The sequence below is a fragment of the Schistocerca piceifrons genome, chromosome 11 (genome assembly GCF_021461385.2).
Source record: "Schistocerca piceifrons isolate TAMUIC-IGC-003096 chromosome 11, iqSchPice1.1, whole genome shotgun sequence".
NCBI classification, from domain to species: Eukaryota; Metazoa; Arthropoda; class Insecta; order Orthoptera; family Acrididae; genus Schistocerca; species Schistocerca piceifrons.
In genome coordinates this window covers 3,735,050-3,748,974 of record NC_060148.1, presented here as the reverse complement: position 1 = coordinate 3,748,974, position 13,925 = coordinate 3,735,050, and the positions used below count along the sequence as shown (strand labels likewise).

At 42.2% G+C, this 13,925-nt stretch overlaps 1 protein-coding gene across 1 annotated transcript in view; it reads left to right on the top strand.

Moving 5' to 3' along the window:
• The window catches only part of LOC124720189 (neuralized-like protein 4), a 296,164-nt gene that overhangs the window by 237,646 nt on the left and 44,593 nt on the right, over window positions 1-13,925 (top strand). Inside the window, 4 exon segments of the mRNA XM_047245512.1 lie at window positions 816-875; window positions 1,005-1,094; window positions 3,724-3,903; window positions 9,110-9,403. Of these exon segments, the coding sequence (XP_047101468.1) occupies window positions 816-875; window positions 1,005-1,094; window positions 3,724-3,903; window positions 9,110-9,403 (624 nt within the window).

The following is a 13,925-nucleotide window of genomic DNA, read 5'->3' as shown; positions in this document are numbered from 1 at the left end:
TTGAATGGAATGGACAGTGTCTTGAAAGGAGGATATAAGATGAACATCAACAAAAGCAAAACAAGGATAATGGAATGTAGTCTAATTAAGTCGGGTGATGCTGAGGGAATTAGATTAGGAAATGAGGCACTTAAAGTAGTAAAGGAGTTTTGCTATTTGGGGAGCAAAATAACTAATGATGGTCGAAGTAGAGAGGATATAAAATGTAGACTGGCAATGGCAAGGAAAGCGTTTCTGAAGAAGAGAAATTTGTTAACATCCAGTATAGATTTAAGTGTCAGGAAGTCATTTCTGAAAGTATTCGTATGGAGTGTAGCCATGTATGGAAGTGAAACATGGACGATAAATAGTTTGGACAAGAAGAGAATAGGAGCTTTCGAAATGTGGTGCTACAGAAGAATGCTGAAGATTAGATGGGTAGATCACATAACTAATGAGGAAGTATTGAATAGGATTGGGGAGAAGAGAAGTTTGTGGCACAACTTGACCAGAAGAAGGGATCGGTTGGTAGGACATGTTCTGAGGCATCAAGGGATGACCAATTTAGTATTGGAGGGCAGCGTGGAGGGTAAAAATCGTAGAGGGAGACCAAGAGATGAATACACTAAGCAGATTCAGAAGGATGTAGGTTGCAGTAGGTAATGGGAGATGAAAAAGCTTGCACAGGATAGAGTAGCACGGAGAGCTGCATCAAACCAGTCTCAGGACTGAAGACCACAACAACAACAACCTCACAACCCTGGGGACCTCCCCTTATACGTTCCGAAGTGGGGTGTCGCCTCGCAGCAGAATTACAGGGCTTCCGACACTCGCAGGTCCGCATCGAGGCGACGGACCCGCGCTGGGTGTCGTCGCTGCTGGTCGGGGTGACGGCGGCGCTGCAGCCTCCGCCTCCGCCTTCGCCCACGTCGACTCCCGCCACGGGGCCGCCTCCGGGTCCCGTGCCGGGTCCATCGTCCGCCCCCACGCCCCCGCCCCCACCGCCTCGGCCCGCCGCACCGCAGCGCTCGACGCACTTGCCCGTAACCGCCCTCGGCCTCGGGAAGGACACGTGGGTCATCTGCGGCGACTTCGTGCTCAGGAACGGCATCCCGGTAAGTAAGCGGCTGCGAACCGAAGAGCCACACGTTGCGGGCTGTCGTCGTGGCCTCGAGTTCGACACTCGGTCGTGAGCGGCAAAGCTGTCCGCACTAGTCCGTCCTGTGTGAGCGTCGGCACCCCTGTGTAGCTAGTCGCGGTTGCCACAGGTTTTGGAAGTGGGGGAATTTAGAATGTGTCAGGGAAATGGGGGGGGGGGGGATGAAATGGTTTGTTTAGTGAGGTGTCGTGCAGCATCACTGGTTGAATGGATGCAGCCGAGTACGTGCACCGCTTCCCTGCTCCCTCATTCCCACTGCTCCTCCCCTTCCTACCACTCCCTAAGCTTGCGGTCACTGCTGCCACCGCTTCTCACCACTCGCCCGGCAGCTGCCGACGAGAGGCGGGGAGGCGTAAGGAGCGGTTTGTTTGGATCCGATTGTGGAGACGGCGGTCGTCTGTGCACGAGTTGTGTCTGTGAGTGATTGTCAGAATGTGTGTGTGTGCTCTCGTTTACTGGCAGAAGGTATGGCTGAAAATTTAGTTGCGAGTATGATTGTTTTTTCTATGTACCTGTCTGTGGCTTGGCAGTCATCTTTAAGGTGAGTTTCTACCGATCCTCATTGTTATTGATCCTCAGAGTACTTTAACAAATTACCTGTTGCATAAATTGATCACCGTGGTTTCATTCTGCCAGTGTGCTCTCTGTGGCTTGTGAATATCTTGTAATGTTACGTCAGCCTCAATGCCCTTTTTTTTTTTTTTTTTTTAAGCTGATTTGTGCCTGCAGGGTGTAGACAACCGGGAGATCTGGGAGAAAACTGGGAAAAACCCGGGAATATTTTAGAATTCTGGGATATTTTTTTGTTTTGGTTTTCAGTTAAATTTTGGTAATTTTGACTGGTAGGAAATAATACTCTAACAAAGGATATTACTGCATCCCGCTACTGCAGAATAATACTGCAGCTCTAAAACGTGAACAAAAGAAAAAACTAAAATAAAACCAAAGTTGCGAAGGAAATGCGCCGTGTACGCGACAGAACACAGTGCTCGTACGAGCGTCTGCCAGTAGCAAAATGTGTCAAAGGCTTTAGGAAGACTGTGCAGTGCTTCATAACAACAAATTGCCTCCAATGGACATGACATCACAACTGTTTACATTAGATTCGTACGAGCAGTTGAGTCGTGCATGTACATACTCCCACTTCTGGCCACAAAAGTGTGGCAGTTAGCTGTATAAGCGAGCAGCAAGATGATACCCTGAAAAGTTTTTCTGGCGCGTGCAAGCTGCCGTATTCACTGGGAGCAAACGAGGGTATCTGCCCCGGGCGGCAATTTCAGTTGAACATTAATCGCCTTGTCGAACAGCGAAGTTATTTTTTTTGGTCTGCTACAGAAATATGGCTTTCTTAATCTTTTCCATTGATGCAGTCAATTTATTTGAAACGAAGTGTTTAATTCCACACTATTGGCTAGTGTCAACTGTTCGTTGCATTTCAAATGGTCGTGCCTTCATCTTCTAGCACGTATCGCATTATGCCGTAATAAAGAACCAGAAATGAGATAATACAGTACTCGTACTCCAAGAAAATTTACAACTGAATCTGGACGTACGAATGTGCACATTAAGCCGAATTTGCATTTTAGTATGGTTCACGAAATTCTACCTGCCCCCCCTCTCCATACACCTCTTCACCTACCCTGTCTCCCACTCTCTCCTTCTTCACCTTTTCTCCTTTTCATTAGTAATCCCCATTAGCTAACACTGAAAATATTCACGAATGCTGATGATTAATTTATTGGGTATTACTTAGGTCACTTTTTAATTCATATTGACCATAGGGACTAGAAAGCTGAGACCACTTTCCAAAATCCTGCAGGAAGTACAGAGCTTAGCATATTATGCATTTCTATAGCTAAATACAACACTTCTACAATTAATGTGACATATGTCCTTCTCTCAAATACAGTAACTGTTTTAATTAATATTCCTTTTGATGGAACATTTCATTAACTGCTTACCTCTCGAGCTGAATGTGAACGTCAAGTCGACACGTAGAAATATGACAGATTAATATGTTTTTGACATATTTCTGTGTACATCTTTTGTTCGCTGTGACTTCGTGGGTGTTGGCACCGCACACTGTTACCTCAGTGACAAACCCCACATCTCCCAGCCAGGACATTGCAGCACGGAAGAAATGCGATGCCCACTAGGTACAACAACTTGTCGTAATGCTGCAATTGTATCCCACCTCGATGATGCACGGCATCCGGCCGTATCTGTTCACGTGCAAAGACGATGAGAAAAACCTAAAAACAGTATCCGATTCCAAACTATTTAACTCGTGAACCGTTCGTATTACTGCAATCGTTATCTGTGTGTGGGGTAGAAGTTGGGTAACACATCACTCTACTGGAGTGACGTACAGCACAATATTTGTAAAATAACTAATGTTGCTTTTGTTTTCACACTGTAAGTAATACATAATAATTTGTTGTTGTTGTTGTTGTTGTTGTTGTTTATAACAGTGCCTGTATTCTTGTAGTAATTTGGTGGTGTCAGAGGGTGACTCTGCAAGATCCCCCTCCTCCGTTCTCTCACCCCCGATGTCTGTTTACGAGTTGCTCACCGACTGCCGGCAGATCCGAGGGCAGTACGGCCCCAACTTGGACTCGCTGGGAGTGGGGGACGTGGTGGGCGTGTCGGTGGACGCGGCCGGCCGGCTGCACTTGTGGGTGAACGGAGCGGACCAGGGAGTCGCCGCTCAAGACCTGCCCGCGCACTTGCACGCCCTCGTCGACGTGTACGGCCAGTGCCAGCAGGTGAGTTTGGTTTTTTAGGGACGACTACTGCAGTGTTACGTGGCTTTATGCTTAATTACAGACTTACTATTTTATCAGTCGATTTGTTTTCACCACGTAATGCCCACTGTTTACATCCTCCTTCGTTGCCGAGCGACGTATCACTTTTCGTGCTGACACCGCAACTCTTCCTTTCCTATATCTTTACTACTTTTTATCTATATAAATGATGAACTATTGGTTTTGCCGTTTAACAACTTTTTAACGACTGTGGAAGTATTACAGCATCGGGTCCTATCTAATGTGTCACCCGCCTATACGTTTTACACGAACCTTTAGAGACTCGATCAATCTGTTTACAAAGGGAAAGCAGCATATCTCTTCCTCTGACGTCGTCCGACGACGACCTAGGAAGCTCGACGCCCTCGCGGCCCGGGCTCTTCCACGGCTCGCGGTAGTTTGCGGCATTCGTTTTATTCCTCGCCCACTTGCCGCTGTGTCGAACTTTCGTGGTGATTGTCGGGCAATGTCTTCCACGCCTTTTGATACCACACTACTCTCTTCTGGCAAAAAAAAACCACACACACACACACACACACACACACACACACACACACACACACACACACACACTGCTGCAGCAAGACAATACTGTGGTCTGGACTCACCGTTGACGTGACTTTATTGCAACGACTACAGTTTGTAAAGAACAATGCGTAACAACAGTGTCCTGAAGTTTGAGCTATTATTGAAATAACATGAGAAATTTGTTCATTGTTCTAAAAGAAAGCATCCTATAAGGTCAGTTGTTGGTATGGAAGAAAGGAGGCACACTGCCTACAATGAAAATTCAGGACATTTCACTGTCACCAGTACAAACTGTTCCAGAAAAATTAATTGGGGGATTGTCAGGTGGAATAAACTTTATAGTTTCATGAAATATCCTTGAACTAACTTCAGCTGAATATGTATTGAAATAAACCTTAATAATCAAGTTTATTACTTCAGTCTATTATTAAGTTATTACGGTTGGCGTAAGCTTATTAAGTGTAACTATTAACTACGATAACCAGTCTGAATTTTACAATTCACTGTCTATGCAAATAATTTGATAATTAACATATTTTCTCTTGATAATGGCGTGGCACACTCGGTTCAATAAAGTAAGGATCGGAAGGAACCTAGGTGGGTGGGAACCCTATACTGCAGTACATCAATTATTTCGTGTAAGGTAGACACACCAAACATATCCGAAACATGTAAATATATAGAGGTGTGGTTTTTCTGCTAAGTTACAGCAGACAATATGGTGAATTTTCTGACATGTACAGGTAGTGACACAGAAGTTTTTTTGTGGAGGCATACTCGTGTAAAATCCTCTCGGTGTTCAGACGACAAATTAAAACCGGAGCTTCCAGAGACTGTTTGTCAGAGATAAGTGACTGGGGTGAAATAAGTTTCCTCGATAGTGACGTTTAACCTGGTCGTCAGTCGGGTAATGTCACTCGTAATTCTAGATTCCACCATTTCCGCATACTGTCAGGGCAGAGTTGAGCGATCTGTGAAAGTCTTGCAGGATTTCGTATAAAGAATTTTTAATGTTCGATAGTCCAGATCGCAATATTTTAACGGTCATCGATTACTACCGTATTTACTCGAATCTAAGCCGCACTTTTTTTCCGGTTTGTGTAATCCAAAAAATCGCCTGCGACTTAGAATCGAGTGCAAAGCAAGCGGAAGTTCTGAAAAATAGGTGCCGCCACAACTAACTTCTGCCGTCGAATATATGTAGCGCTACACAGGCATGCTTTGCAGGCACAAAGATAAATACTGGCGCCAAACCCTCTGCGTCAGTAAATAAATTTAAAAAAAAAGGTGGAAGACGAGCTTCTTTTCTCCGCCTCGAGTTTCGACCACTGCATTTTCATACATTATCCAACGAAGTAAATACAAATTCCGTATTGTTCATCTTCGAATGTAGCAGCATTTCAACGTACTACGAAAATCCGACTGGCAAGAATGTTTGGGATGTTTGTCAATATGGCCAACTCTACGTTCTGAATTTTTTCCTACCTGTGAGAAGAGATAGTTGCTAACAGGAACTTTTACGAATTGTGAATCACATGCAGTATTCTCTAAACCATGAGAATAATGCAAATATAAACATTTTGCCATGTATTCTTTCGTGTTTGCTGCTATCTCATTGAAATCCTGTCTGCCTAATAAACTACAAAACTACAGTAGACAACAGCAAATGCGGAAGAATATACATATCATGTGATGTTTATATTCATATTGTTCTTATGCCTAATAGTGATAGTCAGAAATGAGGCACGGCAATTGACTAGATTTTTAAATCTAAGATGACTCTAATTTCTGTGCGGAATGTAATGTACTAAAGGGGCATCTCCAAAGATTTTTCAAATGGAGAAAAATTTTTGCTAACTCTCGTTCAGAACATCTTCTATCATACGCAGTCTATTATTTGGTTCTTGTTGATTATCAAAGAAAGCAGCAGTGTAAGTAACAACAAATAGCAGTCTCTTGCCATTGTTTCGCTATCAATTCAAACCAGACGAAGCACGTGAAAAAGAAAGGGTACCCGTATAAATACGTACGGACAAAGCGCCTGACGCATAGCAATGACTACCCGGTAAAGCTTAACTGCTAAGCTTGCAACTCGAACAAAAGTACTGTAGCTGTATCGTCATTCGTTCGACCTAAATTGTGTCTCATATTACAGTAGACCAACTTTTTTTCGATAACTATAAAGCGACGATATATCGCACCTGGCTCAGTCACCTCCGTAGCTAGGTAGAGTGTTGACGGCAGTGGCACTCGACTTTTACTTCAGGAGCTGACGTCACTGGGAAACGGTGTAATGTGGAGAGGGGGACACACGTGTGCAAATGTGGGAAATCGGTAACGTGAAGGTATGACCCCACAAAAAAATTACCCAGTAGAAATTTGCAGGTGCAGTAACATTTTTAACAGATAAGGAGCTTATTATCTGAGTTGTGCCTCCAGATGAGCGGTTGAGACAGTGTTTTCAAGGAAATTTAAATCTTAGGGAGAGAGTCGAGGCTGGGGTAGTCTCTGTTGCTGTTTCGGCCATCAGTCACAGTGCATTGCGGTAGGGTGGGGGCGTACTGCCACATTACCAATTTTCCAGATTTGCGTGTCCGAATTCCAGATGACATCTCACTAGCAATGTAATTCAGACGCTACACATTTAATGGTCCGGATCGTCATATTTTCCCGTTTCTCGAACACCGGTATGTCTGTGAGTAGCTTTTAATATTTATCTCTGTACGTCCATCCATTCAGAGATGGTTGCGGGACTTGGCTGTTCGATACAAAAGTCAAATGAAACACCTTTCAGTTTTCTACTTTCCAAACTTATATTATTTGGATACTTGTTTTAGTGATTTACTGTGCCACATTCAGGCCCTCGACTGATGTGTAGAAAGGTGCACTGTAGCGAACAGAAATCTACTAATACCAGTATAAGCCAGCCCCCGTTTCGACCAGAAACCGAGGTGGAATCCCGTACACGTCGGTCAGGGGCCTGAAGGTGGCGTAGGAAATCGCCGAAACTGGGAGCCAAATAAAATAAGTTTGGAAACTAGACACCTGAATGGTGTGTCATTTTACATCCTTTTACATTTATAGCTGCCAAATTGACACCCTACCTCCCCCCTCGTAATTGAAATTGTATACTGTTTTCTACTACAGAAAAGGACTTTGACGATGTAACGCGTGTCGTGTCAGTAAACAGTGACGAAGTGACGGTTCTGCGATTGTCCTGCCATCAGAGAGGTGTCACGAACGTCTGCCGTACTGTGTGGAAAGAACTCGGACGCACCTCGTTCGCGAAAGTGAAGTGCGAGAAATCGGTATACGGCGTGCTCCTCCCGTTATAACGGTACTTTGCGGGCAGGTGTGTCAATTAGCATCATATTAATTAAAATCGGGGAAGAATTAAAAAGGGAAAGTAATACGAAAGGTTAATAACTGCACAGTATTACTAAGAAGCAATATAATGAAAAGTAATAAAAAGCAAAGTAGCAAAGACCGAGCGGGACAGAAAGATATAGGGGCACATTTGTTTTTTAATACATATAAAAGAACATGTAACACATTATTGAGCTCTGTACCTTCAGTTATCACGATCGGGCTAGTTGATGAAAAAGTGGAACGTGACTGCGAAATTCGTTAAGGAGATTATTTAAAGACTCTTCAAGCACGTTTAAAATACATTACATGTGACGAAGTGATCAGAGACGTTTATTGTCAGGTGGAGTGAAAATGAATCCGACACCATAATTCGAACTTTGTGTTAGCTGGGAAAAATACTCTTGGGAAACTATTATGGTTGTGAAACCCACGAAAGTTGTGCACAACGGAAAGCTATAGTTTACGTAATTCTGCATTTTATAAAATGGTGAAACGCGTGTGCGCAGTACATTAATAGAATCTTATCCTTGGACGGTTATGTGAGTAACATACAAACAACGTGCCAGCATAATAAATAGTTTGCTTATTAACTACCAGATATTAATTAACGGGGACCTAAAATACTAAAAAAGGAGGATAGGATCATCACCTCCAATCCCGATTCGTATTTCATATTTAATCAGTGAAAAGAAAAGTGTTAATAAGCAAACTACATTTCAATTTTATCCACGATTTTGGCTTCATTACGAGGTCTTGACTACATGATAAACAATATCTGTGGAAGTTGTATACAACGTATCGTCATAATATTTAGCCAACCAATATCGTGGGACACCAAAAATGTAAATGCATGAAATTGTTCTTACAGCGGATGTATAATGTGCGAGTGTGACGAACTATATTGAGAAACTGAACATCCATTACGTACGGGCATGTTTATCTACGAAAATGGTCCTTTGTCGGTACATCGGCATAGAGTTTGAATAGAATGGCTGGAACATTGCAAACCATTCAGATTAATCGAACATCAAAATACGTGTAATGCTGGTACCACCAGGATGTGTTCTTTCTCCTCACCCCCGTGGCAGTAATTGAATTAAGAGTCAGCCGGGAAATACATTTAAATCGATTGACGACCATCGAGTTAGCGTCACGAATTTTCAAACGTCCACTGCCACGTGTGAAGGCGAGTGACACCACGAGTGTTAACGTCGATCGAGGGGTGTCGTCGTGATCGTATTGAATGACATTCAGCGGTTACACCGTCCAGGTCCGCGTCGTCGGCGGTCCGGGCGAGAGCGCCACGCCCGATGAGGCTCCCGCCCTGCCGCTCGGCACGGAGGAGGACGACGGCGCGGAGGCGGTAGCCGCGGCCGAGCAGGCGGCGGCAGGGGTCGGCCCGCCCGCGGCTGCCCAGGCGGCGGCCGCAGCCTACATCGCACAGGTGGACGACGCGGAGGACCGGGACGGCCTCAGCGAGAAGGCGGACCTGGAGTGCGACGAGAAGGAGAAGGTGGAGGCGCAGGCCGAGGCGAAGCGCGGGGCCGGTGCACAGCAGGACGAGGTGAGTGCATCTTCCCACTGTTCCCCGCGAACGGGTCTAGGTATACGGGCCCCACTCTACTTCTCTACGAGTCCAACTCTTATACTGAACTGTTTATTAGTCTCTGTTGTGCCGGTGTCCACAGGTGCTATAAATTCATCAGACGACTCGAGATTGCTCTCGGAGTATAAAATGTTCGAACAGCGTACGAGAATATAGGCAGATATTTTTGTCCGATGTTGTCGTGTTCTTCAGTCCGAACACTGGTTTGGTGCAGCTCTCTGTGATACTCTATCCCGTACTAACCTCGTCATCTCCGAATAACGACTGTAACTTACATCTTCCTGAATCTGCTTACTGTTTTTGTCTCTGTCTCCATTTACAATTTTCACCCGTCGCACTTCACTCGGTAGTAAACTGGTGATCTGTTAATGTGTCAGAATGTGTCCTGTCGACCTATCCCTTCTCCCGGTCAGGTTGTGCCACAAATTTCTTTTCTCCCCAGCTCCTTTCAGTACGTCCTCGTCAGTTACCCGATCTACCCGTCTAATTTTCATCATTTTTCTGCAGCCCTGCATATGAAAAGCACCTATTCTCTTCTCGTCTAAACTGATTCCCTCCTTTATTCTAATTCTATCACATATTTCTATTTCCTCCAGTTCCACTTACGAGGGGAGGTCACGACGTTTGGATTACAGAATTACTTCGAACTTCGTTCACTTTTAATAGTCCATTACAACAGCATAAGGTACGTGCAGGAAGGCATATCCCCTAGATAATTTTGAGAAAAGACAAAATAGAAGTAGTTTTATGTGTCAGTGATATAGCGGTGCATTGTGACGTTGAGCACGAGGTACCACAGTATCATTAGGTATGTGGTCAGTGTCGAACCTCCACAGTCGGTGGATCGCGGGATCGAATCCCGCTCGAGATTTTTTTTTTCCTACACTAGTCTTATTATTTCGTACGTACTACATTTGAAAGGAAATGTGATAAAAAGGTAAATGTATTCGTATGATTTTTTCCAATTTCCAGCATATATTACATTTATAACTCACGACAAGTAAACGACCAGACACAAAACGTATCCTTGTAATTTATACCTGCAATCATGTAAGATACTGAGAACTCCTTTGTACCTGGATGCTTCAATCTGCAGACACAGGTTTCGAGAACGAGGGACAGACTTGGAAAGCACGAGTCAAAAATCAATAAATAAAGGTGTAAGTAACCTTATCCGGTTATACAGTGAGCTGGATATGCCGGAGTATGAGGGTGATAAACGATTAATTCCTGGGTGTGCTTTTGACATTATAAGTTGCAGGAAATATTTTTTGTACAGACACAGAAAACATAAATTAAAATGTCATCTACTACGTCGAAGAATGCAATTTTCCTGTATGCGCAAGGAGTCTTTAGAGACTGTAAGGAAAAGCAAAGCTTGTCCTCATTTTCAAAAGTTTCTCTTTCTTCCAACAATGTGACTGCAAACACAACCTTTTCATAAATATAAGTGCCAAAAACTGACAATGTAGAATCGAATTTATTGTAATAAAATGTTTACGAGAAGTAATTTCTCGTTTGCTGTCAGTCAAATATGAACAAGTCTGAAGATGCTTGATAAAGTTTTTAACATGCCAATAACAATAAGCCACATAATGTCTGTTGTAATAATAAAAATTAGTAAATAGCAATATAAATTTGGAAATTTGATAAAATTTTGTGTAAATACATGTCTTTTCATCATATTACCTTTCAAATGGACTGATGACCTCAAAAGTTAAGTCCCATAGTGCTCAGAGCCAACTTTTCAAATGTAATGTGCACATAATAATATGACTAATGTTGAAAACTATAAATTAACAAATCTTGTCTGAATCTTTACACACTGCTACATCATTGACATCTAAAACTACTCTTGTGATTTTTCCGAAATTGCCCTACAAGTGCTTCTTTATACTTGCATATAATCTTGTCCTAATGGACTATTAAAAGTGTACAAAGTTTCAAATAGATCTGTGGTCCGAACATTGTGGCCTTCCTTTGTTAGTACTTCATTTGTTATTCAATACACCCACATAATCTTCAACATTTTCTTTTAGCACTGCATTTCAAATCTCCTATTCTCTTCTTGTCTGAATTGCCTATTGTCCATGTTTCGCTTCCAGACAAGGCTACGCACCAGACAAATACCTTTAGAAAAGATTTCCTAACTCTTAAATCTGTATTACATATTAAAAAATCCTCTTTTTCAGAAATGCTCTCCTTGCAGCTGCCAGTCTGCATTTTATATCCTCTCTACTTCTGCGATAATAACATTTTCTTGCTCGTATAGCTGAACTGATTACTACTTTTAGAGCTTCATTATGTAATATAATTTGAGTACATTACACTGTTCTTTTTTTGTGGATGTTCATCTTGTTTTAGGCATTCACTAAACAATTCTTCCAAGTATGTGACTTAATTACCAAGTCATCAGCAAACCCCACAGTTTTCATTTCTTCTCCTTTAACTTTAGTTCTTACTCCAAATTTTCCTTTGGTTTCCTTTACTGTTTGCATAACGTATGGATCGAATAACCTAGGGGATAGGCTACAACCCCGTCTCACTTCCTTCTCAGCCAGTGCTATCCTTTCCTGCCCTCAACCCTCATACCTGCCATCTGCTTCCTATGTAAGTTGTAAACAATCTTTCGCTCCCTGTATTTTACCCTTGCTGCCATCAGAGTTTCATAGAGTATAACACTTTCAACATTCTCAGAAGCTTTTTCTAAATCTACAAATGCTATAAATGTAGGTTTCCCTTTCTTTAAATTATCTTCTAAGATAAACCATAGGGTCAGTATTGCCTCACATGTTCTATTTTTCTCTGGAATCCAGACTTGTCTTTCCCGAGGTTGGCTTTGTCAGTTTCTCCGTTCCTTAGTAAACAATTTGTGTTATTGTTTTGCACCTGTGACTTATTAAACCGTGGTTAGGTAATATTCACACCTGTCAACTCTTGCCTTTTTTTGGCATTGGAATTACTAGATTCTCATAAAGTCTGGGGTATTTCACCTATCTTGTCCATCGTGCACACCGGGAGGAATAGTTTTGTCACGGCTGGCTCTCCCGTGGATACGAGTAGTACTGACTTACATGTTTCTATGCTCTGTCAATTTCTTCTCGCAGTATATTAGTTCCCATATCATCTCCATCAGTTCCTCTTCCTTTTCTATAATATTGCCTTCAAATTTATTATACTTGTGTATAGCCCCTCTGTATTGTCGCGTCAGCTTTCCCTTCTTTGCTTAGTACAGGTTTTCCATTGGATGTCTCAATGTTGTCCAAAAGCATCTTTAATTTTCCTGAAGCAGTATGTACTTTTCTCCTGGCTTTAAATGATTCTATAGACTTAAGTTTGTCCTGAAACCATTCCTGCTTAGGCACTTTGCACTTTCAGTCAGTCTCATTTTTTAGATGTCTGAATTCGCCTACTTCATTTTCTCTATTTTTATATTTTCCCGATTTGTCAATTAAATTCAATGTCTACCTCGTTATCCGAGGATGTCTACTCGCCCTTCTCTTTTTATCTATTTGATCCTCTGCTGCCTTTACTAGTTTGTGCCTCAAAGCTCTTCATTCGTCTGTGTTTTATCTCTGCGCTGCGCTTCGTCAGTCACCTAGCACTCCCACTGAAACTCGTTTCTTTCAAAATATCGAGGTCCCAGCTCCTTAATTTCCTACAGTTCTGCAGTTTCTTCAGCTTTGTGTGCAGCACAAAACCATTAAATTGTGAAGTTCATTTCATCCGAGATGGGTACAGAAACCAGTTTCCATAATTATGAGAAAAGACAGTCTCGGTGGCAAGTTTATTTTTATTATAGATAACACGTTTTCTGGTTAAGGCTTCTTCAGATTTTAAAAGGATGACATGTAGTAGTTTCATAGCCTTTTCAATATCTGTTGAAGTCTTAATCAGGCAAAATGCATTATTTGTAATAAAAATAACTTTGCAACCGAGCCTGTCTTTTTGTACAACAAATTGTGGTCAGAGTCCATATTTGTTCTGGGAAATCTCTTATCTCCAAAATTCAAGAAATATACTGAAATTCATAGATATCTTTAGTGTCTCTTAGCATATCAGAAACCTGCTCACAAAGTAGTTGGGATCGGAGTTACGGTAACCTCTTTGGAATAGTCAAACTTGATTGCTTTTAGAGCAGTGTTACGCCTTACATATCATATCTCAAACAATTGAACTTATTGAAATGCTTTCAATGTATTTTCTTTTTCTGTGTTAATTACTAAAATACCTTCTTGACAATGAATATTTCCATTATTTCGCAACACATTTACTGTGTATGAGGTTGAGAATATGGGGGGAGGTGGGGGGGGGGGGCTTTTCTTATTTTTATTTATTTATTTATTTTTCATTCAACTCATATTCTACAAATATCATATCAAAATTTTGTAGTCGGCATATTCTATATAACTCTTTAGTGCCTCTAAGCAAGCCAAAGCTAAAATACACTCTCTCTCTCTCTCTCTCTCTCTCTCTCTCT